This window comes from Talpa europaea (genome assembly GCF_964194135.1).
Source record: "Talpa europaea genome assembly, chromosome: 16".
In the NCBI taxonomy this organism is placed as follows: Eukaryota; Metazoa; Chordata; class Mammalia; order Eulipotyphla; family Talpidae; genus Talpa; species Talpa europaea.
Genome location: NC_140084.1, coordinates 27,865,436 through 27,893,252, shown reverse-complemented (window position 1 = coordinate 27,893,252; position 27,817 = coordinate 27,865,436). Strand labels below are relative to the sequence as shown.

At 48.3% G+C, this 27,817-nt stretch overlaps 1 protein-coding gene across 1 annotated transcript; it reads right to left on the bottom strand.

Annotated features, from left to right (window-relative positions):
- Positions 1-1,738: 1,738 nt before the first annotated feature.
- On the bottom strand, positions 1,739-26,643 carry WDR88 (WD repeat domain 88; the record flags this gene model as incomplete). Its single annotated transcript, XM_084256854.1, has 11 exons — positions 1,739-1,903; positions 3,642-3,734; positions 8,946-9,014; positions 10,718-10,800; positions 12,628-12,815; positions 14,650-14,779; positions 16,291-16,429; positions 18,283-18,346; positions 19,281-19,369; positions 21,062-21,172; positions 26,374-26,643. The coding sequence occupies 11 exons, from the start codon at positions 26,641-26,643 to the stop codon at positions 1,739-1,741; spliced, it is 1,401 nt and encodes a 466-aa protein (XP_084112980.1).
- Between the last annotated feature and the right edge of the window lie 1,174 nt (positions 26,644-27,817).

Sequence of the window (27,817 nt, the reverse complement as noted above, 5' to 3'; positions counted from 1 at the left end):
GGCTGCCCACACAGACATCACTTATGTATTGAGTTGAATTTTGTAGACGTACATGTGCTTTGCTTGTAACAGCTTTATTGAGGCATCATTCACATACCATGTGACTCACCAATTTAATATATAGAATTCATCTGTTTTAGTGTAGTCACAGAGTTGTGCAAACATTGATACAATCAATTTTAGAACATCTCCATCACCCCCTGTGTTAGTGTTCTCTGGAGAATTGATATTTAACACTATGCATATGAGATTTAGTCGAAATAACTGGCTCACACTATCATCAAGGCTGGCAGGTTCTAAGCTGTGCCCCAGAGCTGACGGCGGAGCTGACGGTGGAGCTCCAGTCTGAGTCCAAATGCCTCAGTCGTAAGGCCAGAGACCCAAGGTAGTCGATGGTTTAAGCTATAGTTTGAGAGCAGCAGATTCAAGACCCAAGAAGAACTATTAGGCCACTAGCAACAGGACCTCCAAGAGAGAGCCCAATTGCTGGATGGGCTGGAGTTCTGAAATGTTCATAAATTATTCATGTAAATAAATGGAAATGCTGAATTACAGAGAGGGTATACTCAAGATACTTGGTGGAAATCCTATTGTTGGGGGGAAGGATGTCCTGAGCTAATCCCATACAGGCTTTGTGGACTCCACCCCCACTCCAGACCAAAGCCATCCAGACATTGGGAAAGATAAATCCCATCACCACCAAAGGGAAGGTGGCTGGGACTTGAGGGTGGAGGTAAGCAGCCAGGGTTGGTATAAAAACCAGACACGGGGGCCTTGGGGTCTCTCTCTCTCTCTCTCTCTCTCACCTCCTGGCTTCACGGCTCCTGGCTCGCGGCCAGCTCTCAGTGCCATTTGGGATTCCAGATCAGTGGATCGGGTAGGACACATTTAAAACTTTATCTCCCACTTTTCTCCCTGAGCTGTACATTTCCTCATTTCCCCTTCCCTTGTGAATAAATCTTTTATTAACCTTTTGTGTGTGCCTGCAGCGGAGTATTAAGTCCCTTTTAAGCGCACGGGTGAGGACCCACAGTCAGGCAACCCGTTTTATATCGGGCTGCCGTGTAACACTATGAGCCATATATAGTGGAAAAAGGAGTCCTTCATGTTTGTTCATGGAAACCTCCACTTTCTGACAGAACTGACTCATGTTGTATGACATATTCTGGAAGCAGGAAGAAGGCTGAACACATGTGCCAGCCTTCTGGAGATTGAAAAGTCTGGGTGCAGAGCATGAAACATTCTGTGAGGGAAAAGCCCAGCACCAGCCTGCTCTGGGCAGATGGCCATCTGGGGGCACTAGCTGGGGTGGCCTGATTAGTCTTCACCCTGGTATAGCCTTTCTCACCCCAGGGGATCTCCAGCCTCCCTATTCATTCAGCTACCCCTTCACTCTCAGGGCTGGCCTTACAGGGCAACTCCAGAGTCCAGAATGCCTTCAAAAGAGAAAGGAAACACAGTGCTTTAAGCTTTTAGAAATAGAAGAAGTGCTTCTAGAATTCATGTACACACTTGTTTTCCAAAGGAATCTAGATTTATTCTCCATGAAAACCAAAAACAAAGTGTCTGGTCCCCACGGGTGCTGAGGACTGCAATGGGGGGAGCCCAGGCAGGGCTTGGCTCTGGCCCAGATTGTCAAACCCAGCCAGCAAGGGAGGGCCCCGCAAAGGTCCCTGCAGAACCCAACACCGACGTGGCCAGTGGCCAGTGCCTGTGTCACTCAAGGCCCTGGTGGCCATCAGTCATCACTGCCCGACTGCTCTCCTGTGGGACAGTCCTCCAGTGATGATGGCGCCCCTGCTGCCATGTCCTTTGTGTCTGTCCGGCAGAACATACACTTGGAGACTGTTTCAGGTAAGGTATCGGTTTCGTAGATGGAGAAAGGCCTGTTACAGCTTTCACACTGAGGCACAGCAGTTTAAGATCAGAAAGGAGACACGTATCAGAGAGGATGAAGGCCTTCAGTTAGAATCCCCTCACCTGCCCCGCCCTGGACTGGGCCAAGGTGCCTGTGGCCTCTCCTGAGGGTGTCTAACTCTACAAGGTGAACACTGCCAGGCCACTCACAAAGAACGAGCTTCTCTCTCTTTCCCCCCAACTCTATGCAGCTGCTGCCAGCTCTTGTCTCCTGCCGAGAGGTGACACAGGTGTGACAAGGCCCTCGGCAGTGGAGAAGACAGGCTGGGTATCTGACCTGTCCACTGCTCTGTGTACATCAGGATTGTGAGACCCAGGGGCTATGGCACCTCCCTGACATGCTGGGACACCTAACTTTTACAGAGTTAGCCATGAGGCGCCATAAAGCACAATTTCTGGACAAAGCAGATTCTTAGATAAAGGTGCTGGGCCACCTCCTCGACTCTGTGCCTTTCAAAGCACACAAAGAACAGTGGATGCTGCGGCACAGCTTTCTCACCACCCTTTCTTACCACAAACAAGCGAGCAGCACCACAGGGTGGGTCTTTCAGGGGTTCCCACCATAGCACAGCCCCCCAAGATGAGCCCACAAAGTGGCATGCCCCCTGCCCTGGCACTCCAGTGTCTGTGCTTCACCCCCCTCACCCACTAGGGGGCACTTGGCCCTAAGGAGAGGCCAGCAAACCCCACCCAGGCAGGGTTCTGGGAAATTCCAATTCTGAGGGCTAGTGAAATGCAAGTCCTCTTTGCTACAGCTTTAGGTAGGCCTCTTTCTTTTGCAAGAAAGAAACAGATCCTACCTTGTAACACTTCTACTTCATAGTAATATATACTATATATCACATGTGATACAGTTATAATAACCAAACCTCAGAACAGGGCTGAGAGGAGGCAGCTCCCACTGGGAGGTGAAGGAAAGGGCAGGACTGCTCTGCAGCAGGTTACCTTCCAGGGCCTGAGGGCCAGAGTGGCCACAGAGACACTCCTCACCCCTGCCCACAGGGCTGTTCCTAGGTGGCCATTCCCAGAGGCAGTGGTTCACAGACAGACCTTCTGATATGATCCTAGGTGACGCCAGGATGTGAGAGGGCCCAGCTGAGACTCTTCAGCCTCCCTCACAAGTGGCTCCAGGTGTGTGCACTGTGAAGCCCCAGCCGGGACAGGCCTCACCTGGTGGAGCAGGACATGCTCTCACTCTACTACCGGACTTTTCACTAAGGAAACCCAAACCTGAGCCTCTTCCATGGCAAACAGGGACTAGGACCTGGCCAGGCATCTTCAGCCAGAGCCTCCCAGCACCTCAGGCCTCATCCCCTCCCATTCCCCTTCAGGAGCTCCACTCCACAGACATATCTAGATCGCTCTGGCCTGTGTGGAGACACAGGCTGTTCCCTCTGCTGGGAAGTTCTCCCCCATTATCTGCGTGGCTCACCCCAACACCTCATAAGGCTTTGAACAAACGTCACCTTCTCCACAACTCCTGCCCTTTAACATGTTGCCACGTCCAGCACTCCCATCCGCCGTCACCCATTAATTTTTCTCCAAATTACTTACCATCATGTGACTTAATACATATTTTCCTTCTTACTTTATTAAGCACTCTCAGGGCAAGAATTTCAACCTGTTTGTTCATGGTCTCATCCTCAGTTGCCCAATAAATGTCTTTTTATTTAGTTCATTAAGTTAATTTGTAGAGGGAATAAGCCTCAGACTTAATTTTACCCAGTACTAACCTTTAAGCCCAGGGTCTTTTTGTACTTGATTACCAAAGGAATTTGGTCAATTTCTTCAATATTCCATACTCTCAGTGTGGTATCCTAGAATAAGTTAACAAGTTAATAAGCAAACCAGAAGTCAATAAAATGGGTCCATTAGCTTAGGGGGACTCAGGAGGAGCATCCAGGTGAAGTGTGGAGACCTTGACCTGCAGAGGGGCACAGTTAGGGTGATCAGCTCCCTCAGTTTCTACAGCACCACCCCCGCTTTAGCACTGAAAGCCCCATGTCCTACACTCGTCCCAGCAAACTCCTTTCATGGTGCAAAAAGTCCCACTTTTCAGCAGTGGATGTGAAAGTTTGGGGGAAGATACAAAACCCATTGTAGCAGCCCCCCAAATAGGAGTTAAAAGCAAAATTATATTTAGAGATAAATGGATGTGCACCATTGATTCACCTACCAAGGCTGCTGTCACTGTTCACCACAATTGTTAATAATGGATTAGCTATTGTTGTGAATCACTGAGTGAGGCCACTTTAGAGTCAGTTCAGCTGCCTTTAATCCTGAGTGTTAACAGATTTTACCTGTGGATTAACTGTTGTGCTTTCTATTAAGAAGTGTTAGTAGAACTTTATTTATAATTCAACACTACAAATACTGTGATCATGTTTTCTAAGAGTTCATCAGGGAAATGCACATCAAAACCACAATGAGTGGTCTCCCTGGTGGCCTAGAGGTTCAGTCTCAGTGCTGTCACCACTGTGGTCTGAGTTCGATCCCCAGCCAGGGAACTAACCCACATGGCGCAGCAGACCTCTCCTGTCTTGCTCGCTGCTCCCCTCAGCAGTGTGTTTCAGAAAATCCAATGTTCTGCTCCCCACTCTGTCTCTGGTGAATCCTCATTCCCCGCATCTCTGGCCTACACCCCAGTTCTTGTATGCATAAATAAAATAAAATAATCTTAAAAAAAATCACACTGAGATACCACTTCATACCTGCTAGAATGACTATCTTCCAAAAGACAGGAGATAAGTGTTGGCAAGGATGTGGAGAAAAGGAAACTTTTGTGCACTGTGGTGGTGTAGGGTAAAGAAAATATCAGGCTTTTCTGCCCTTCCTGCCATCAGGATAGATGATGGATCTTTGCGGTCCTGAATGCATGCCTGATGGCAGACACCTGGAGTAGGGTGTGGGCAGATGTAGATGGGATTCACCTGGGCCAAGACTGGGCTTTTTAAGGGTGGCGTCACAGGGACACCAGGAGAAGCAGAAGTAGCCAAGAGAGAAGCAAGAGAAGCAGGAGCTGAGACAAGGCCGGAGAGCCCAGATGGAATGAAGACTTGCTGGGGGCTGGGAGGCCTGCCAGCCTCCTGGCCCCCCAGCACCCTTACCTGCTGTGTGCCAGATAAATCCCAATAAAAAGACCTGCAAAACCACTGAGGACTCTGATTCCTCCTTTACCCGGTCTGCTGGATCAGAAAGCCTGCACTGTGACCTTCTTGCCCTTACAGGTGGGCATGTAAAAGGTGCAGTCACTATGGAAAATAGGGATAGAAGTTCTTGGGCCTCCCCAGTGGCGTAGCGGTTGAGCGCTGGGTTGCGAAGCTGCCCGCAACCTCTGCAGCGCTGGTCCCTGCCTGCTCCGCAGGAGGGTCCCGCATGGCTCACAGACCTCTCCTGCCTCCCGCTGCTCCCCTCAGCAGTGTACTTCAGTCTGCCTGCTCTGCTCCCCGCTCTGGCTCTGGTGAATTCTCTCACCCTCCCGCGTTTCTGACTGTACCCAGCGCTTGTATAAATAAATAAATAAATCTTTTAAAAAAAGAAAAAAGTTAATAGGGAGGAAAAGCGGCAGGTCCCAGTGAGAACTGGGACACGGAAGATAAACAGGGGACTCCAGCAAACTACCCGAAGAAGAAAGTTGCCATGAAAGAGGACTAGAAGGAAGGAAAGCTCAGAACCCTGATACCCTCCCCAACCCACAAAGTTGGAACTTCTCGGACCAACAGAAAGGAGGAAAAAACAAAAAAACTAAAACCACCAACAAGAACAAACTACGCATCAAGCGGACTAAAAAAAAAAAAAAAAAGTTCTTAAAAAAAAAAGAGTACCATAAGATCCATTAATTCCACTGCTGGGAATATAGCTGAAGAAAATGAAAACACTATTTCAAAATGTTCATATAGGGCCTCCCCGGTGGCGCAGTGGTTGAGCGCTGGGTTGCGAAGCTGCCCGCGGCCTCTGCGGCGCCGGTTCGATCCCCGGCTGCTCCCCGGCCACCAGAGGAGGGTCCCACATGGCGCGCAGACCTCTCCTGCCGCCCGCTGCTCCCCTCAGCAGTGTACCTCGGTCCTTCTGCCTGCTCTGCTCCCCGCTCTGGCTCTGGTGAATTCTCTCACCCTCCCCCGCTTCTGACTGGACCCAGTGCTTGTATAAACAAAACAAACAAATAAATAAAAGCATGCCTCTATAAAAAAATAAAAAATAAAAAACAAAATGTTCATATATAGCAGCATTATTTACAATAGTCAGGACATGGAGACAAGCTAAATACCCATTAACCGATGAATGGATAAAGCAGTCGTGGTGTAGATAGAGGCAAGAGAACATTATTCAGACTGACGAAGAAGGAAATTCTGCCATCTGTGACACGGGAACTCTTAAGGGCATTATGCTAAGTGAAATAAGTCAAGACAGAGAAAGGCAAATATGATTTCAGTTACCTGTGGAGCCAAAACAATCAAACTCATATTAAACGGAGAATGGTGGTTACCAGGGACTGGGGGGTTGGGGGAAAATGGGGAGATGTTGGTCAAAGAGTATAACTTCCATTTATAAGATGAGTACTTTCTGGGGTGATTATAATGAATAATACTGTTTATATACTTGAAAGTTGCTAAGGGACTAGACTTAAATGTTCTTACCACACACACAAAAAAAGAAATAGTAGCTATATAGAAACTATGTGACATGATGCTGAGGTATTAAGGCTGTGATAGTAATCAGTGTGCTAGTGTATCAAATCAACAGAACTGTGCCCTTAAGCTTACACAATTTTATATGGCAATTGTATTTCAATAAAGCTGGAAAAATAAATATACAAATAAATACAAGTAATAGCTTTTTAATCAAGCCTATTGTATCTATATTTTCATTTTTATAAAGTCTTATATATCTTAAGAATATACAATAAGATAACCTACAAAATTTCAAAATGCAATAACCATTTTTTCCCTTTTTTTGGTGGGACCTTTGCTGGTGGCCGGGGAACGAACCGGTGCTGCAGAGGCTGTGGGCAGCCTCGCAGCCCAGCGCTCAACCGCTGCGCCACCAGCGGAGGCCCAACAATAGCTGTTTTTTCAAAAAGCCTAAATAAATTGATGTATCTGAGGACAGAAATAAACATTATAAGATATTTTTATAATTTTCTTATACATATTTGTTTACTTAGTCCTACTTTTCATTACTTATTGCTGCTATTAACAAATTTTGTTGGTGTTTTGTTTCAATAACAACATTTATATAACGAAAAAGTAAAATGCACAAAATATTTCAAATAAACATTCTTCATATGTTTACTTGTTTACATCTTTACTGAGATTTAGTTGACATCATTTTCCTATTTTTATGAATATCATTATCATATTAAATTACATTAATTAGAGTGGAGCTTTTGTTGGGTTGGCTTGCTAACAAGTTTGTCAAGATAGGCAGTCTTCTTTTTATTAAATATCTTTTTATTAAAGATTTTATTTTTTTAACGATTTATTTATTTATGCATACAAGAACTGGGGTGTAGGCCAAAGGTGTGGGGGGTGAGAGGATTCACCAGAGACAGAGTGGGGAACAGAGCAGGCAGACTCACTGAAATACACTGCTGAGGGGAGCAGTGGGGGAGTTAGGAGAGGTGTGCCGCACCATGCAGGTAGCTCCCTGGCCAGGGATCGAACTGTGCTGCAGTGGCTGCGGATAGCTTTACAGGTTGTGTCTGAACCCCTTGCGCCACCAGGGAGGCCCTAAAGATTTATTTGCGCATACAAGAGCTGGGGTACAGGCCAGAGGCATGTGTGGTGTTAGAGGATTCACCAGAGACAGAGTGGGGAGCAGAACAGGTGGCTTGACTGAAACACACTACTGAGGGGAGCAGCAGGGGAGACAGGAGAGGTCTGTTGCGCCATATGGGTCAGCTCCCTGGCTGGGGATCACATGGCAGGGATCAAACTCGTGCTGCAGTGGCTGATAGCTTCATAGCAGCTGCAACTTAACTCCTTGTACCACCAGGGAGGCCCCAGCAGAGTTTTGTATACAGTTTCCTAGAACTAGAAATCCTCAGCCTAAAGGATGACATGGCTCTAATAAAGGTGGGGGGCAAGATGGATCCCACTTCTCTAGAGCTCAGACCCTCGGGATATCCTGAGTGAGCTGTTATATAACTTTTAAAAAAAAATTTTATTTATTTATGCATACAAGAGCTGGGGTACAGGCCAGAGATGCAGGAGGGTGAGAGGATTCACCAGAGACAGAGTGGGGAACAGAACAGGCAGACAGACTGAAGACACTGCTGAGGGGAGCAGTGGGTGAGGCAGGAGAGGTCTGCTTTGCCCTGTGGGTTGCTCCCTGGCCAGCCCGGGATCGAACTCATGCTGCAGAGGCTGCGGATTGCTTTGTAGTGCAGCGCTTTAAGCACCCCTTGTGCCACCAGGGAGGCTCTAACTTTATTATTATTTTTTTTAAGATTTATTTATATATACAAGAACTGGGGTGCAGGGGGATGCAGTGGGATGGTGAGAGGATCCACCAGAGACAGAGAGGGGAGCAGAACAGGAAGATCTGCTGAAATACACTGCTAAGGGGAGCAGCAGGTGAGACAGGAGAGGTCTGCTGCATCATGTGGGTCATCTCCCTGGCTGGGGATCGAACTCATGCCTCTGTGGATAGCTTCATAGTGCTATGACTTAACCCCTTGTGCCAGCAGGGAGGCCCTGTTATGTAACTTTAGAATGGGCTTTCCAAGATATAGGGATGTAGGGCAGAAAGAACAACCCAGGACCTCAGCTGTCCTCTGTCCACGATGCCTTCCCTCCGAGGCCCCTGTGGGCTCCATCACTGACCAGGGTGGCCAGGCTCTTGCTCCAACAAAGCACAACTGTCAGTGGTACAGACATGGAAATCCCACATGAGCACAGGGAACAACCTGCTTTTTACCTCTCCCGGCAGCTCCCTGGGTGGGAGGCTGAGCCTGGTCAGGAATTTTGTTACCACTGATGTTCACACATGTGGTGGCTTTAAGGCACTCAGAGCTTGGTCACTCGTACCTTTGAAGCAGACAGGATCCATTTCTTGTCACTGCTGACAGCAACATCCATCACCCAGTCCTCATGGCCCTGAAGAAAAGGAGATTTGAATGAGGACCTAGAGGGAAAAAGCTTTGTAAGAAAAACAAAAACAATGGGCCTCCCTGGTGGCACAGGGGTTAAAATCTCAGTGCTATCACCAGCCACTATAGCATGAGTTTGATCTCTGGCCAGGGAGCTACCCACATGGCACAGCAGACCTCTCTTGTCTCACCTGCTGCTCCCCTCAGCAGTGTATTTCAGCAGATCCCCCTGTTCTGCTCCCCACTCTGTCTTTGGTGAATCATCTCACCCCCTGCACCTCTGGCCTGTACCTCGGCTCTTGTATGCATAAATAAATAAAATAAATCTTTAAAAAAACAACAAGCAAATGAAATGAGGAAGCCACCACATTGCTTACATTTACAACCAACTGATGAGCTACCCTGGTTTCACCAGACATTTACAAAGTGCCAGGCTTGTGAGACATGCACAAAATGCATTGTGTGTCTTTAAACAATACTCTGGTGTATAGTAGGGAAGAGTTATTGTATTTGCCGCTGGTCCCAGAGTGTCTCCAGCAGCTTTTAATTTGCATTCTTTGCTCTGAGAAATACCACTCAGTGGTCCTACTGGGAAGGGGCTTTGGCTTCAAGTAAAGGCAGATGTCTCCACTGTGGCTCAGTAAATGTGTGTGTGTGGGGAGGAGAGGTTTCCAGAAGCTTGCAGGAGAAGGGGACTATTGCTGGTTCAGACGCTCACTGATGCTGGGCCTGTGCGTCAGCATTTCTTTCATTTTTTGGCCTTTCCCTTAGGAGAAGAGGTGGTAGGTGAGGCAGGAGTGGGGTATAGCAGGAGGCCAGGAAGCCGGAGAGAGGGTAACTACTGTGCATAACGAAAGCACAAGAACTGGAGAGTAAAAAAAGAGAGAACTTGGTAGCTGGATTAAGTGACTTTTAAACACAGGGAGGTTGAACATTCTGTTTTAAGCTGTTGTGCTTGCTGTGGTAGAACCTCCTTTGCCTCCTCAAACCCTTGGAGAAGTGAGCTCAGGAAAGCCCGCCTGGGGAGCCCGAGGGTCTCATCAAGAGGACATCTTCTATGTCTGGGGACAGAGACCAAGAGTCAATGGATACACATGTTCACAGGCAAAGGTGTGACATGGTGGCACAATCAGGGCCTGTGCACAAATCTGGGGGTAGGAAGCCCCTGGAACAGAGGCATTCGAGTAGCCTATCCTGGAACTCCCTAACCCCTGAATTCTTGCTGTGTTGGTAATCTGTTTACTTCTTATAGAGCCACTTTGAGCTGAGTCCCTCAGACTCCCACCCCCCAGTTTGGAGGCCCCCGGCTCTCTGTGGATGCCTCATTATGGCATTCTTCTTCTGCACAGTAACTTCTGTTATGCTGAGACATGTTCTCTCCTCTGGGGGTTAGCATCTTCTGTTCCATCTGCCTGGAATACCCTTCCCTAAGATCCTCACTCACCTAGACCTCCTTTGCCATCCAGTTCTCAGCTCAAATGTCACCTTCCCCAAGAGGCCCTCCCCGTCCACCCACTTGCGGGTAAGTCCTTGGGGTCTACTTCTGTCACGTCTCCCTGTTGTAGTATCTCTAGCTCATGCATCACCAGCTGTGATTTGTTTGTTGGTTTCTCATCTGTCCTTCCCCATAGAGGTGTTAGGTCCATTGGGGACATTTATGTCTGTCTCCTTCACCACTGTATCCCAGCTCAGCTCTGCTGGCACTGGTACCTTCAAGTAGAGCTTCCGGTTGCCTTCTCCTACATCCCAAATAGCCACAGTCCTGTCAAACCCTCCAGACACGAGGAAAGAGGCTGCAACACAAAATGAAAGAGTCTCAGGAAGCACCTCCAACTACTTCCTCCCCTGGTGACACCAAAGCAGGTAGAGGACGTTTGTTAGGAGCTACTGTGGTTCACTTTGAGGATACACAAACCCTTTCCTGGCGTGACTCAATGACAGCCAACCAGCTTGTTTATTCTCATGGCTCCTTCTATCATGTGATCAGTGAGTTGGCTGAGACTGACCATCACCCCCATTTTCCTTCACCAAGGAACACATAGGCTTGTTTTCTGCTTAAAGATGCTTTATTTGAAGGCCCCCCTGGTGGCACAAGTGGTTAAGCACAGCACCGTGAAGCTGTTCACAGCCCCTGCAGCATGAGTTCAATCCCCTGCCAGGGAGATGACCCACATGGCGCAGCAGACCTCTCCTGTCTCGCCCGCTGCTCCCCTCAGCAGTGTATTTCAGCAGACCTGCCTGTTCTGCTCCCCACTCTGTCTCTGGTGAATCCTCTCACTCCCTGCACCTCTGGCTTATACCCCAGTTCTTATATGCATAAATAAATCTTTTTTTAAAAAGACACTTTATTTGATACATGTTGATTATTATAAATATTGGTGGCCAGCAGCACTATAGCTTATGCCTGGTCAAAGCTTACCTGTGTTCTGCCCCAGCAAGTTTGAGGCTGCTTTAAATAAACTCTCAACAGAAGCACAAAATGTGTAAATGTGGCTCTGAACACTACATAAAAGACACTTTGCCACGAGAACTGAAACAAGAAGCCAGACAGTCACCTTGTTCAGACCCAGTGGGGACTGTGTGCGAGGCTAATTCACGCTTGTCACTGCTCTGTGTGGACCCCTGAGCGACCACACAGGTGTCAAGAGGACTGACTGATGGTCACAAAGAAACTTCACCCAAGAGGTGAATTTGCATGTATGACCCACATATGACTGCATACAACTCTGAACTCCATCCAGGCGAGGGCAGGACCTGGGGGGGTGGCTGACATCACAAAGGCCGCTTCTCAAGAGGAAGCTGTTGAGAAATGTCCTTCTCACATCAGGTGCTGACTGCGTGTGTGTTGGCTGGGTGCCCCCCACACTCACACAGAGTGAGCCTCACTCCCCATGCGGATGGGGAAGAACAGCACCAGCTCTAGGCCTTTAGGAGCCTTCACTTTCCTCACTGGGCCTGGTGGTCAGCGCCAGTTCTAATCACTGCCAGCCTCTGGTCATCGCCAGCCTCCAATCATTGTCCCTGCTCATATCAATGCCCCTTCGTTTGGAAACAACTCCACAATTCTTATGGAGCAAATGCCTGTCACCTACTCACAGGTCCTCTAGTTCAGAGGGTGCTAACCCCAACCTCCAGCTCTTGAAGGTGGGCCAGGGACTCAGGCCTTTCATCCCCTGCCTTTCAACCCTATCACTTGATGGGTTCAGAGGAGGGCATGGGACCCATGCTGAGCCAACAAGTGTTCCCTGGAACATGTGCCTTCAACATCAGAAAGCAGGTCTCTCAGAGGCCGTCTGAGCCTCCTTGAAGAGGGAGGCCGAGCCGAGAGATGGTGGATGGTGTTTTCTGAGTGTTGGAACCCAGCCACACTGGAAGTGAAACCTGCTCTGGACTTTCCCATTCCAGGAGTTAATAAGTGTCTTTTTGTTACTCAAGTCACCTGGAGTTGAGTTTCTGACCTTGTAAACTTGTGCTTAACAATTTTCCTGGACTTTTTTGCTCTTGTGGAAAAGAAATCCACCCTCATGCTGGGCATCATGGGAAATCACCTCTCTGCACAAAGAGTTAACACGAACGGAACTTGAGACCCCAGAGAACAGGACCCTTTACTTGCTACTCACTGTCTCTAGCAAATTGGCAGGAGCTCACGGAACCTTGGTGGCCCTGCATTAGGGTCACACAGGCCCCCTGCTTTCGAAACTCCCCTGTGTGGACATTCCATATTTTTAAGGTCTTATCCCAAGAGCTTGTACACAGGAAATGACCACTGAAGGTGAAACAGCAGTTGGAGATGGCATTGGCATGTGCCCTGGAACAAAGAGAAGAACACCACGTTAGCACCTTGCCACAGGAGGGCCACCCACCCAGGGCGGGGAGGAGAGGCTGGAGCTGGTCCCCTGTAGCCTAAACAGACATCACTCCCTTGAGTGCTGCTTCTTGGCCCAAGTAGTCACTGCTCTGTCACACTATTGCAGCAGTGCTGACAGCTTGCGCCGGGGGATTCCTTGTAGTAGGGCTGTTCTAGCTGTGGGTTCTATCGACGAAATGCCAACAGTCCCCACACCCAGCTGTCACCACTTAAACTTCTAAAGACATTTGTCCACGGGGGCACAAAAGTGCCACCATTGAGAACCACTGGCCTACTCAAGCTGCCTGAGCTGGAAGAAAAACAGCAGCTGGAAGTCGTCGGTGATGATTAATGGACAAACAATCTTTCAGGTGTAGAGGTGGATCCGCTTATGAAGTGGGCCTCTCCTGCTCACAGTTGATGGATTTGAGCCGCCTCTATCTGAAATCACATCAGGAGTGACAGGAGGCCCACGTGCCTCCCGGCACCTCCTCTCGATCACCTTGCTCGCTGCTGCTTTGGTTTGCTCCCCACCACCTCTCTCTTCAGGACATGGAGCCTCGGCCCTCCTGGCCTTCTCCCCCACCTCTTTCTCATTTACTCTCCCCAACTTCTCTCTACCCCCAACCATTGTCTCCTGTTTTTTTCTCCCTCTCTCATCGGTCTTCAGTATCATTTTTTAAAAGATTTATTTATTTATGCATATAAGAACTGGGGTGTACACCAGAGATGTGGTGGGGGGTGGTGAGAGGATTCACCAAAGACAGAGTGGGGAGCAGATCTATTGAAATCCACTGCTGAGGGGAGCAGCGGGCAAGACAGGTGAGGTCTGCTGTGCCATGTGGGTTGCTCCCTGGCTGGAGATCAAACTCGAGCTGCAGTAGCTGCCAGTAGCTTCATAGTGCTGAGACTTAACCCCTTGCACCACCAGGGAGGCCCCTGTCTTCAGTATCATTAAAGCACATTGTAATATGTACTTAATAAAGTTTTAGGCTATTCACTTTCAATTTTTAAAGGTTTCCTTTTTTTGGAAAAGGAAAAAAAACTGTCCCTTTTTTTGGAAAAGGAAAAAAACTGTCATAATTTTGCTGCTTTTTATTTTGTTGTGATTCTTAAAGTATGTCCCTATGACCCACCTCCTGTTAAAAATCATTTTCAAGTGAAGCAATAAACATAACATGACCTAGTGTTGGAGTCTGTTTCAGTTCTTTGAGATGCACTAGCTGATTAAGAACAAAAAAAACACCAACTTCCCAGGGGTGTCCACTGTAAAACTTCCCAAATCCCAGAGCTTGGTGGGCTAAGAACCTTCCCCACACACATGGGAAGAGGCTGACAAGTCCTCCCCAGAATCCAGGCTCTGCCCATGGGATTGAATACGGTGTGATCTCTGTTTTCCAGGATGGGGCTCTCATTTCAAATAAATTCCACTTTTCATGAAAGGCCAGAAGAGGGCCTGCCTGCTGGCCTAGGGGTTAAGTCTCAGCACTATCACTGCCTTGGCCTGAGTTCAATCCCTGGCCAGGGAGGTGACCCACATGGTGCAGCAGACCTCTCCTGTCTTGCCCGCTGCTCCCCTCAGCAGTGGATTTCAGTAGATCTACCTATTCTGCTCCCCACTCTGTCTCTGGTGAATCCTCTCACCCGCCCCTCGCCCCTGCCTTTGGCCTATACCCCAGTTTTTCTTAGCAAAAAAGAGATTTAAAAAAAAAAAAAGGCCAGGAGAGCATGATGGGGGCTCCCGCCCACCTCCCTGCTGCAGGAGATCACCCAGTCACCCAGGACTCCTTATTACTTGGTGATGGTGAGTACTGTGGCCTGAGACGCAATATCCCAGATCTTGACACTCCTGTCCAATGAGACGGAAGCCACCCTCTGGCTGTCAGGGTCAAAGCAGCATGCAGTGAGTGACTTCTGGTGATGACCTGAGATGTGGGGAGCGTGGCTTGTCATTATGTGCTCCCCAGGTGGCCTGGAGGCCCATACTTCTCCCCCAGACATTGATATTACTGAGACCCAATTCTGGCTTTCACAAGGGACTATTCACTTGCACAAACATGTCCCAAGTGCCACGACATGCCAGGCTTCAAACAGGAGCATGGCCAAATCCATTTTGCCATAATAGGGGTCCCCAGTCTGATTGGGGGACACCCCAGAGCAGGCAGGGGACCCACAGAATGATGGAGATATTGGTAACAATAATAATAATGATAATATTGCTAATCATCAGTATGTGCTAAACACTGGAACACTTTATATGTACTATTAATAATCACGACTGCCACTTTTATATTTTATTTATTTTTAAACATTTATTTATTTATGCATATAAGAACTGGGGTACAGGCCAAAGGTGTGGGGAGAGGATTCACCAGAGACAGATTGGGGAGCAGAACCGGCAGACTGACTGAAATACACTGCTGAGGGGAGCAGCAGGGAGACAGAAGAGGTCTACTGTGCCATGTGAATAGCATCCTGGCCGGCCAGGGATTGCACTTGTGCTATTGAGGCTGTGGATAGCTTTACAGTGCTGTGCTTAACCCCTTGTGCCACCAGAGAGGCCCTATTTATTTATTTTTAAATATTTATTTATTTATGCCTACAAAAACTGGGTACAAGCCAGAGGTGTGGGGGTGAGACGATTCACCTGAGACAGATTGGGAAGCACAACAGCCAGACTGACTGAAATGCACTGCTAAGGGGAGCAGCAGGCAAGACAGGAGAGGTCTGCTGTGCCATGCGGGTCAGCTCCCTGACCAGGGATTGAACTCAAGCTGCAGTAGCTGCGTATAGCTTCATAGTGTTGACGCGTAGCCCCTTGCACCACCAGAGAGGCCCCTACTTTTATATTTTAAAAATAGAGATCAGGGCCTCCCCTGGTGGTGCAGGCGGTTGAGCACTGCACTGTGAAGCTGTCCGCAGCCTCTGCAGTGAGGGTTCGATCCTGGCTGGCCAGCGAGGGTTCCACATGGCTCAGCAGACCTCTCCTGTTGCGCCCGCTGCTCCCTGCAGCAGTGTATTTTATCAGTCTGCCTGTTCTGTTCCCTGCTTTGTCTCTGGTGAATCCTCTCACCCTCTCGCACATCTAGCCTGTACCCCAGTTCTTGTATAAATAAATAAATAAATCTTTAAAAAAATAGAGATCAAAAAATGTTAAGAAGACTGAGTGGAGCAGTAAAAGACTGCACTTTAAATGTCCACGTGAGGTTAGAGGAGAACATTGTTTTATTTGTTACCAGCCTGAGACTCAACAGAAAAGACTGAATGGATGAGGCCTGTTCTTGGTTTTAACCTTTTGCATCTATCAATGTTGCATCTCTAATGACACATGGAACATGTCATCATATGACCTAGAGCATGTCAGTTTCACAAAATAACACAACTGAAAGCCACTGTCAGTCAAGTGAGAAGCAGCTGTTACCAGGGAGGCACTCACCTTTGATGTGTGATATGGTGCTGCTGTTTTCCACGTCTGTGATACAGATTCCACGATCCACATCCAAGCCTGAGACCACGTACTTACCATCAGGAGAAAACTTACAGGTGACTATGAAAGTCTCAAAGTTGATCTTCCACTGAAATAGGGCCACAATCAAAAAGATTTCTGTCCAGCCCAGCCGTCCACAGGACCCCCTTGAGGGCTGGGCTTTGGGACTTGCTTCTTTTTTTTTGTTGTTAAGATTTTATTTATATATTTATTTATTTATTTATTTATTTATTTATTTATTTATGCATACAAGAGCTGGTGTGTAGGCAACAGGTGCAGGGGTGAGAAGCTTCACCGGAGAGAGTGGGGAGCAGAACAGGAGGATCCACTGAAATACACTGCTGAGGGGACCAGTGGGCAAGACAGGAGAGGTCTGCTGCGCCATGTGGATAGCTTCACAGTGCTGACGCTTAACCCTTTGCGCCACCAGGGAGGCCCCATCAAGGAGAGTAATTTTTAAGACTCCATGTTGCTGTACCAAACTAGTGATAAAACCCAGCTATCCTTGAAAAAAATTGGAGCATATGTATAAAGCATTATGTGCTAACTTTTCTCTGTATAGCATTTTCTATGACTGAGAGTGATGAAAAGAGCCTTCCATGCCCTTTACAGGAGATGGTGAAACAAGCATGACCTGGCTGTACCACGAATTCATTAAAAAGGATGGTACTGGGCCTCCCTGGTTGCGCAGTGGTTGAGCGCTGGGTTGCGAAGCTGCCCGCGGCCTCTGCGGCGCCGGTTCGATCCCCGGCTGCTCCCCGGCCACCAGAGGAGGGTCCCACATGGCGCGCAGACCTCTCCTGCCGCCCGCTGCTCCCCTCAGCAGTGTACCTCGGTCCTTCTGCCTGTTCTGCTCCCCGCTCTGGCTCTGGTGAATTCTCTCACCCTCCCGCGCTTCTGACTGTACCCAGTGCATGTATAAACAGAACAAACAAACAAATAAATAAATAAATAAAACATGCCTCTATAAAAAAAATAAATAAATAAAATAAAAAAATAAAAATAAAAAAAAATAAAAAGGATGGTACTGATTACACTTATTCACCATTTAGTGTCGAGTTGGAGGAGTCAGGCTCTAGGGTGTGTGTATAATGACACTGTGTTGTCAGCAGAAAATATGTCTGTGCAAATATGTAAATCTTGTCCAGGAAAAGAGACTCCAAGGGGGTTATTCTAATCGCTGAGGGCTTGTTTTAAGGTTTTTATTTTGGGTTTTTCAACTCGGCTTGTCTTTGTTTTTTTGTTTTTTTTTTTTTTAAAGATTTATTGTATTTATTTATGCATACAAGAGCTTGGGTACAGGCCAGAGGTGCGGGGGTGAGAGGACTCAGCAGAGACAGAGTGGGGAGCAGAACAGGCGGATCTACTGCAATACATTGCTGAGGGGAGCAGCGGGAAGACAGGAGAGGTCTGCTGCACCATGTGGGTCAGCTCCCTGGCCCAGGATGGAACTCATGCCGCAGTGGGATTGCATCATAGTGCTGAGACTTAACCCTTGCGCCACCAGGGAAGCCCTTGTCTTGTCTTCCTAAAATTCTTTAACAATGACTATGAATTGATCTTTGCATGGAACCAAGACTGCTTTTTGAGGAAAGCAAAGAGGAGGAAGCAAGGGGAGAGGCAATGAGTTCTTGAGGGAATGGCGGCAGCGATGGGATAGGAGAACCCCCTGGGTGGGCTGTGGGTCTCAGAGTAGTTCAGATGGATGGATGGACAGATGGACAGACGGATGGACACCACCTCCACCTCCAACGTGGAGACAGAAGAGATTTAGAAGTCCAGAACTAGTGTGATTTCCTTTCCCGACGCCCAGCCTCCATCATCTTGGGTCCCAGAGAAAATTCTCCTTTTCTGGAAGACCAGTTTCTCTCCCCAGCCCCCACCCAGCCCAACCAGAGTGTCCAAGCCTCCACCATGGCCCACAGCAACAGGGGTTCTTACCAGCAGCGTCCCTGTTTCCAGGTCCCAAGCCTGCACTCTTTTGTCATAGGATGCTGCAAGAATTCTGGAAATAAAATGACAAAGATGTTGTCTTTAGAGCCACCACTGTGCCTGTGGTTTCTATGCAGAAACCACAGAAAATTCTTCAAAGAAAACTTCAATAGTTTAGGACAAAGGTGGCAAATAATACCTACATCTTCCTAATAATGCCCGAATGTCTCTCTCCTAATCCCCAGGGTCCTGCAAATACTGGCTTATATTTAAGGTGTTAAGAGGTAGCGCTTCTTCTGTCCTGTGATTATCTGTCTTCTTCTAAGGGAATCAGGCGATTTTTCCCTGTTCGCATGTTTATCTTTCAGCAGGAAAATACTCTGACAGCTCATTTCATTCTGAAATGTCTTCTCGTATATTTTGTGAAATAATAGAAATGCTCCTTTGTTGTCTTACTCTGCATATCACTGTGGCCATGTTTATCGTCTCAATAAGGTAAATTCCCACAAACTTTACATTCCCACGTTAGCTCTAAGTAGGACACTGGTTTTGGAGCTGCTGTCCAGGGTGGAAAGTAAATCCATTTTAAAAGAAACTCCCTCATGTTTTAAAGGCCCCTCCTATCCCTGTATGAGAAAATCTAAGCAAATACATCCCAGAGGCTCATGTCTGTGCTGAGTCCCAGCCTGACCCTTCCCCAGGGAGAGCTCAGGCATGCCTCTGCTTCCTGGGCCTCAGTTTCCCCTGGGCAGTGAGGCTTAGCCTAAATCGCAAAGGCCCCACACAGCCGCAGAGTCCCAGGTGTGACTCTAGAAAAGAAACTCCATTAAGCAAACCCAGACTGGCTCTATATGAGCCCCAGTAGGTGCTGTCTTTACAACACTTTACGTCGCAGCCACTGGATCCTCACAGCAAAAAATGGAAACTGCAACAGAGTGCGCCAGGGGCTCACTGGACTGCTTCTCGCTCGTGATTTTCCTGACCAGTGTAAAACAAGGGACGGTCACCTTCTGCTGTCAGCCGTGATGCTGCACTCTGAGACAGGAGCTGTGGCCTGGGGCGTAAATTCCCGAACAACAGATCCATCCATAGTATCCTCAAATCAACAGGGGAGAGAGGGAGAGAGTGAGAAGTCACTCAGGTGTTTGCGGAAGCTGAGACTTGAGTTCAACACCGGCCTGGGCTTGTCTACACCAGGGAAGATGCACATGGCATGGTCCTGGGGTGCTAAGCCAGCTCAGGGGGGGCTCCTGACCTCTTCCCAGAGCAGGAAGTTCACCTTTTCCATCTAGGGTACCTCCAGATTGCTCCCCACCACCTCGACAGACAGGTCAAGGATGGAAAGTGGTCACAGGTGGATGGGGGGGAGCTGCAAACAGATCGTTTTCCTATTCTCCACTGGCCATAAAGACTTGGTAGAATCCACCAAGACCTTCCAAGAACATTTTGTCCACACCCTTCAAGGCAGCAATTCTACTCTGAGGGATCGCTTCTCTGGAAATAATGTGAATTGCAGGCAAAGGCTTATGTGTGAAGAGGTTTGTCACATGTACAGCAAGAGGGGAGGGTGAAACAAGCTTTCATCTCAGCGAAGGGCAACAGCCGTGACTTGAGATCAGAGCAAAGTGGGTAGGTCGACAGTAGGATGAGAGGAAAGCAAGGTGATAACTACACAATAGGATCAGATCAAAGCAGGCAAATGAAACAGACAATATGCTGAGAACAAAGCAGAGCACCAGAACTGAGGGTGCCCGTTGGCACAGAGATGATATATTTTCTTTTTTTTTTAAAGTTTTTTTTTTTTTAGATTTGTTTATTTATTTATTTATACAAGCACTGGGTACAGTCAGAAGCGCAGGAGGGTGAGAGAATTCACCAGAGCCAGAGCGGGGAGCAGAGCAGGCAGAAGGACCGAAGCACACTGCTGAGGGGAGCAGTGGGCGGCAGGAGAGGTCTGCGCGCCATGTGGGACCCTCCTCTGGTGGCCGGGGAGCAGCCGGGGATCGAACCGGCGCCGCAGAGGCCGCGGGCAGCTTCGCAACCCAGCGCTCAACCACTGCGCCACCGGGCAGACCCAAGATGATATTTTTTCAATAAGACTGTGCCAATAGCATTTCCGGTCAAGCAGGGCTGGAAAGTCTCCTTGAAACATAGGTTACTGTAAAGACAGTGAATTCCTAGAAAGGTCAATGGCCTCTTTACCCCCTTGTGGCTGACCAGCACTGCTCCCAAACAGGCTTGCCAGGGTCTGCTGGCAGTGCCCACACAGCTTCAGAAGGGCTCCTGGTGCCCACCTCCCTGGAACTGTGTCTAGCTGACTATCACAGCTCTGTCCCCTACTTCCTGCACCTTAGGGTGCTCATCTGTGCTCAGGCCTGCCTTTCCCAACCAGGCCTGGCCATACCATCTCTGTGGATGGAACTAGATTTTTCCAACAAGAAGGAGATCCAAAGAAGTGAAATAGTTCAGTGGCCTCAGCTAAGCCTTAGGCGCTGCTGAGATCCATCTCACCCCCCATAAAAGGTGTTGGGGATCCAGTGGCCTCCACCCCCCCCCACCGCATCCCACAGTTTCCAAACCACTAGGCGGGTAGCAGTTACACTGATCTCTTCACAGGGGCTTGGCACTAGGGTACCCCTCATTTTACTTCTCCTTCTTGCACCTTGCTCAGAAAAACCCTCTTTAAATCTCTGGATCACGAGTGTCTGGAAATTCAATTTTGGGGAATTGTCCCCAGAGGAATAAGCTTCTGGGATGTTTGGATGCCACCTATCACTAGGCCACCTACCCACAGCTTCACGGTGCTGTCATAGGAGCTACTGAGGACCTTCGTGTCATTCACACAGAAGTGACAGGAGCTCACAATGTGCTCGTGTCCATGCAGAATCTTAAATGGGATCTGAAAAAGGATGGCGAAGTGAGCTCGGCAGTTTGCAGGATACAAGATCACATTTTTATTTATTTTATTATTTTTTTAAAAATTTATTTTTATTTTATGCATACAAGAACTGGGGTGTAAGCCAGAGGTGCAGGGGTGAGAGGATTCACCAGAGAGAGTGGGGAGCAGAACATGCAGATCTACTGAAATACACTGCTGAGGGGAGCAGCAGGCGAGGCAGGAGAGGTCTGCTGCGCCATGTGGGTTGCTCCCTGGCCTGCCAGATGGAACTTGTGCTATAGTGTGCTGCAGTGACTGGCGATAGGTTGATAGCACTGTGTTTAACTCCTGCACCACCAGGGAGGCTCAAGATCACGTTTATAAAATCATACTCCTGGGCCTCCCTTGTGGCCTATGGGTTAAGTCTCAGTGCTATCACTGCAGCGACCTGAGTTCGATCACTGGCCAGGGAGCTGACCCACATGACGCAGCAGACCTCTCCTGTTTTGCCTGCTGCTCCCCTCAGCAGTGTATTTGCCTGTTCTGTTCCCCACTCTGTCTCTGGTGCATTCTTTCACCCTCCATACTGCTGACCTGCACCCAGTTCTTCTACATTTAAAAAAAAAAATGTGTTTCCACCCATTTGCAATGACCAATGGGGAAGGTTGAGAAAGGGTAAGAATCCATTTATAAAAACCTCCAAAAGCATCCATAGTAATAAATTCAACCCCCAAAATACTAAAATGTATTCTCTAAGAATTACAAAACATTACTAAAAGAACTTTTTTTAATAAAGGTTTATTTATTTTTATACAAGAACCAGGGTACAGGCCAGATGCGTGGGAGGGTGATTTTTGACAAGGGTGCTAAGAAAATATAAAGGGGAGAGAAAGGTCTTTTCAACATATTTTGCTGGGACAAAAAGAATGCAGTTGGACCCTTACTTCACACCATATACAAAAATTAACTAAATTGGATCAGAGACCTAAATGTGGGAGCAAAAACTATAAGACTTGGCAAAACATAGGTGTAACTCTTTTTTTTTTTAAAGATGTATTTATTTATTTATTTATTTATTTATTTATACAAGCATTGGGTACAGTCAGAAGTTCGGGAGGGTGAGAGAATTCACCAGAGCCAGAGCGGGGAGCAGAGCAGGCAGAGGGACTGAAGTACACTGCTGAGGGGAGCAGCGGGCGGCAGGAGAGGTCTGTGCACCATGCGGGACCCTCCTCCGGTGGCTGGGGAGCAGCTGGGGATCGAACCAGCACTGCAGAGGCTGCGGGCAGCTTCGCAACCCAGTGCTCAACCGCTGCGCCACCGGGGAGGCCCCATAGGTGTAACTCTTCATGAAACTGCATTAGGCAGTATGTCTTAAATATGACACTAAAAGCACAAGCAGCAACAAAAATGATAAACTTGACATTATCAAACTTAAAAACTATTATGCTTTGAAGGACACCATCAAGGAAGAAAATGTTTGCAAATCATATGTCAGATAAGACATAGGCTTTGTAGAGAAGACTTAAAATTCAACAACAAAAGGACAAGCAATCCAATTTTTAAATAGACATTTCTCCAAAGCTATAAAAATAATCAAAAAGCACATGAAGGGCCTCCCCGGTGGCGCAGCGGTTGAGCGCTGGGTTGCGAAGCTGCCCGCAGCCTCTGCAGCGCCGGTTCGATCCCCGGCTGCTCCCCGGCCACCAGAGGAGGGTCCCACATGGCGCGCAGACCTCTCCTGCCGCCCACTGCTCCCCTCAGCAGTGTACCTCGGTCCTTCTGCCTGCTCTGCTCCCTGCTCTGGCTCTGGTGAATTTTCTCACCCTCCTGCGCTTCTGACTGTACCCAGTGCTTGTATAAACAAATAAAATAAAAATAAAATCTTTTTAAAAAAAAAAAGCACATGAAAATGTGCTAAACATCATTAGCTATTAGGGAAATGTAAATCATACTGAGATACCATTTCATACCCACTAGTATGTATAATAAAAAATCAGTTAATAATAAGTGTTGGCTAAATGTGGAGAAACCAGAACCCTCACATATAGTTGACAGGAATATAAATTGGTGCAGCCAATTTGGAAAATAGTTCAGCAATTCCTAAAAAAATTAAATATGAGTTAACATATAATCCAATAACTTCACTCTTATATACCTAAGAGATATGAAAATATATGACAACACAAACACTTAAACATGGAAATTCAGTGTATTACTCATAATTAAAAAGGAAACAACTCAAAAGTCCATCCACTGATTAATGATTAAATAAATTGCCATGTCCACACAATGGAATATTACTAGGTAATTAAAAAGGAAGAAAAAACTTCCATTTCCATCCTGGCTTATAAGGAGTCTATAAGTCATCACTCTAGCCCCATAACAACTAAAATACTGAATAGACTGAAAAGTCAAATTTTTTCTTATTGCCATAAGAGTAGTGAGGACATAGGGCAAACCACTGCCCCCCAAATTGGAAAGACAGGCAAACAAAGAACAGAAATCCATGAGCCAGCACCACCTCCATGGAAGCCAGTGCCAAGATAAGGAAATAAGAACCGTAATCAATAAGTCACTGAAATTCAGGGTAAGAGTTAAAATCTCAAGTTGGACCCACTCATGGGGGTGGGGGGCTTCCACACTTTTGTGTCACCTCCAGCAGAAGTCCTGATCCACAGTGACTACTGGAGAAAAATTCCCTCATGCTTCCAGCAAGAAGAGCAAAAAGGGAACTATTGTGAAATAGGTCACCCAAGTTTGTTCTTCATAAGCGCTGCCATCAGAAGCTATTTCACCCCAGCATAAGCTGCAAAATGACGGGGTGGGGGGCGGGGGAGGCCCACAGTCACCTACTATCCCATGTAAGGATGGGAGGAGGGAAGGTCTGAGCAGCATATATAAAGTTCACCGTCCAGAGGCATAAGCTTATTCAAAGTCTGAGACCTAATCATAGGACTAGAAAACAATTTTACTCCCAGTACATCTTCCCATTCTGTTACCAAGAGCTTCTTGAGTACAGTTCATTTTACGCAGCACACTCTGTTGGGTTTCAAGAAAATATTGCACGACATACTAAGAGTAAGAAAACACAGTCCGGGCCTCCCCGGTGGCGCAGCGGTTGAGCGCTGGGTTGCGAAGCTGCCCGCAGCCTCTGCAGCGCAGGTTCGACCCCCGGCTGCTCCCCGGCCACCGGAGGAGGGTCCCACATGGCGCGCAGACCTCTCCTGCCACCCGCTGCTCCCCTCAGCAGTGTACTTCGGTCCTTCTGCCTGCTCTGCTCCCCGCTCTGGCTCTGGTGAATTCTCTCACCCTCCCGTGCTTCTGACTGTGCCCAGTGCTTGTATAAATAAATAAATAAATAAATAAATAAATAAATAAATCTTAAAAAAAAGAAAACACAGTCCGAAGAGGCAGCATAAGTTCCGGCAGTAGTTGTCTCATATTTTCTCAGTCTTTGTTGTGTTTCTGTTTTATATCATCCATACTTTTCTTAATTCAACAAGCCCATGGTTATAACTCTACGTTACACTCCTCTTTAGGGCTATTCTGCAGTGCTGCTGGATTGAGACTGCTCTCAAGGGTTTTTTTTTGCTTGAGTTTTTCTTCATTTTTAGTGTTTATGAGTTCGAATAGGGAGTTTCCTTTTTCTTAATAAATTGACTTTCTCCTCCTACAAAAAGCTGGGTATTTTGTTTTGCTTTTTTAATCCAGATCTTTAGATGTCTGTTATCTCAGACTGCTGACTTTGTACCTGTTCAGGTGACCTGGGCCATGGTGCTGGTAAGAGGTAATGGGCACTAGAAGGTGGCTTTTGGAGAGCCTTAAGCAATCCTACTGTTCCTATGTAAGATCTGTGTTGTGGGTTCCTGGTGGGGACAGACACTGACCTCCCTCCCCTAGGCCAATTGCCCAGCCAAAATGTCTTGTATAGTCTCAAACCAGGCTCAGCCTCTAGGCTGTGTCTGAGCACTAGATGTAATGCTGGGTGGAGACTATAATTGAGGCAGGGCCACAAAACAGGAATTGTTTGCTTTGTTTTTCCAGTAGGGACCCCTCCGCTTATGCTTGTTACTAAGATCCAGAAGCTTAAGCTCTGTTTAGTGAGAACATTCGATTGTCTTGGTTTTGGCCCAGTGTGGGGATAAGACCGTTGTTTTGAGTATTATAGCCTCAAGGTGCAAATAACTTCTTCCAGGAACACCCAGGGATGAGCCAATCTGGCTCTTCCTACCAGCTGGGTCTGTGATTGTTCTAGATTGGGAGCCTGAGACCCAAGTCAGTAATCATCACTCTGCTGTTACCCCTCTTCTCCGCCTGCTCGAAACTCTGTGCACCCCCTTCTCCACTGCTAGGTCTCCAAATCTCTGGTGTGGGCAGCTGCCCCTGCGTCAGCAGCAGCAGAGGGGCCTGGTGCAGCAGCTGGGCCTCCACCTCGGGGGTGCATTGCACCAGTGTTGCTGCAAGCAGCTTAATGCCAGTCTTTCCTGCCCCTTCCCGCTGCACTGTTCTTCCCCTTGGGTATGGTGTCACCTGTTTATCTTCCAGGGCTTGCTGCCTCTGGACTCTTGACATTTAGCTGTGTATATGTGGACCGGAGCTCTGAATCTTCAATCTCCCCGCTCTGCTCCAATTTAAAAGTCTCTATAGAGGATTTGCATTTGGAAATCCTCTTTATTATCCCTAGGACATATTTTTCCTCTTTATGTCTGCCAGCCTTTGTTTTAGTAATACAATGTCTTTCAAATATCACTAAGAACATAAAGTAATATTGTTCGGTTTTTAATTATTATTCTAACTTTTCTGCAGCTTTGGGAGCTGTTGCATGGATGGGGAGGTCCCCTTTAACACCTCTGGGTGTGCACTGGGGCGTCGCCCTGCAGACCTCCGGAAGGCTTGCAGACCAGGTTCCAGGGTGGGTCAGGGTAGGGTGGCTCTGCCGGGTAGACTTGTGGTCCCAGAGATGGCTGCAGTGGGGGCAGAAAGCTTGGGCCACCCCACATCTTTCCACCCTAGCTGGGGCACTGGACCTGGCACACTTTTGAGTCTTTGCCCACTAGAGAGCATGGGGGAGGTTGAGCCCTGGGTTTCACTCGAGGGTCCTAGTGAAGCCAGGTGAGTCCCTGCTAGTCCTCTGGCACGTTGGTCTGCCCACGCCTGCCTGGGGAACAGGCCACTGCCCCTGGAACCACCCTCTACCCCCCATCCCCGATGGTTCTGACCTTGGAGAGGGGCTCCTGGTCGCCCCAGATCTCCTCAGGTTCCAGGCTACCTTCTTTCGGCGGTGGCAAGTCCTTATCCAAAGCCAAGGGGTTCAAGGTGGTCGACAGCCTTGGTTTCCCATACCCCCTCAGGCGCGAGAACTTAAATGCACCGTAGGCCCTCGCCACGCCCACCCAGGCCGACGGGGTTCTCCGAAGGGCTTTGTCTATCCTCTGAGGACCCTTGGTCACACCACCCTTGTCCGGGGCCTTTGGAGGCTGGGAGGCCATGTCGGGATTCGCGTCTGCAGAGGGTTGGCGCTTGGACCTGGGTGTGAACGGCCAGCACCGCGTGCCTGCCCCCCCCAGCCCCGGAGACACCCCTCCCCCACCCCTCCCCTGCCCTTGGGGCCCACCCAGGCAACTGGCCAGCAACTGGCCATCTCTCGCTGCCTTATCTTCTCGCAAACAGGGTCCCCCAACCCCCATCCTGCCCTATAAAATGGACTTCAAGTTGTAGGCACAAAAGGAATGAAGCCAAGCGTGGGAAACCCGCAGCCCCACCCTTGCAGCGCCCCCCCCACCCCTCCTTGGGTCTTCTGGGCTCCTCTGGCCCTGAAGGCGCACCTGGGCAACCCACTTTATGCCAACCACAGATAAAAGGTCAGTAGGCTCCAGAATGGGCCCTGGATGAATTAAGATGTGGCTATTAGGAGCGGGCGTGCATATTTATGAGGATGAGAGAAATCTCATCACAATGCAATGAAAATTACAACAGAATGTCCCACCAGGCTGGTAGCAGCCCCACAGTAGAAAAAAGATTGGACGATTTTTTTCGTTCTTTCCCTACCTTGAGCTTTCTATATTACTTTGAAAATGGAAAAATCAAAAAAAAGAGAGAGAGCGAGCGAGGGAGAGAGAAAGAGAGAGAGAGAGGGCCTCCCCGGTGGCGCAGCGGTTGAGCGCTGGGTTGCAAAACGGCCCGCAGCCTCTGCAGCGCCGGTTCGATCCCCGGCTGCTCCCCGGCCACCGGAGGAGGGTCCCGCATGGCGCGCAGACCTCTCCTGCCGCCCGCTGCTCCCCTCAGCAGTGTACTTCGGTCCTTCTGCCTGCTCTGCTCCCCGCTCTGGCTCTGGTGAATTCTCTCACCCTCCCGCGCTTCTGACTGTACCTAGTGCTTGTTTAAACAAAGCAAAAAAAATAAATAAATAAAAAATAAATAAATCTTTAAAAAAAAGAGAGAGAGAGAGAGAGAATGGAAAAATCTCTGCTCTTGACTTTTTGCAAAGGCCTCTGCGGTGCAGATGAGGCAGGCTCAGAGCGGAGGCCTCGAACGCGAGCCAGCCAGGGGTGGGCGTACTGTCTCCCAGCCTAGGACCTATCTCAGCACTTCAGTGACATGGTCCTCAGAGGCTGTGGATCGTGGTGCCGCTGCCCACTGAGCTCTTGGCTGCCACCATCACCC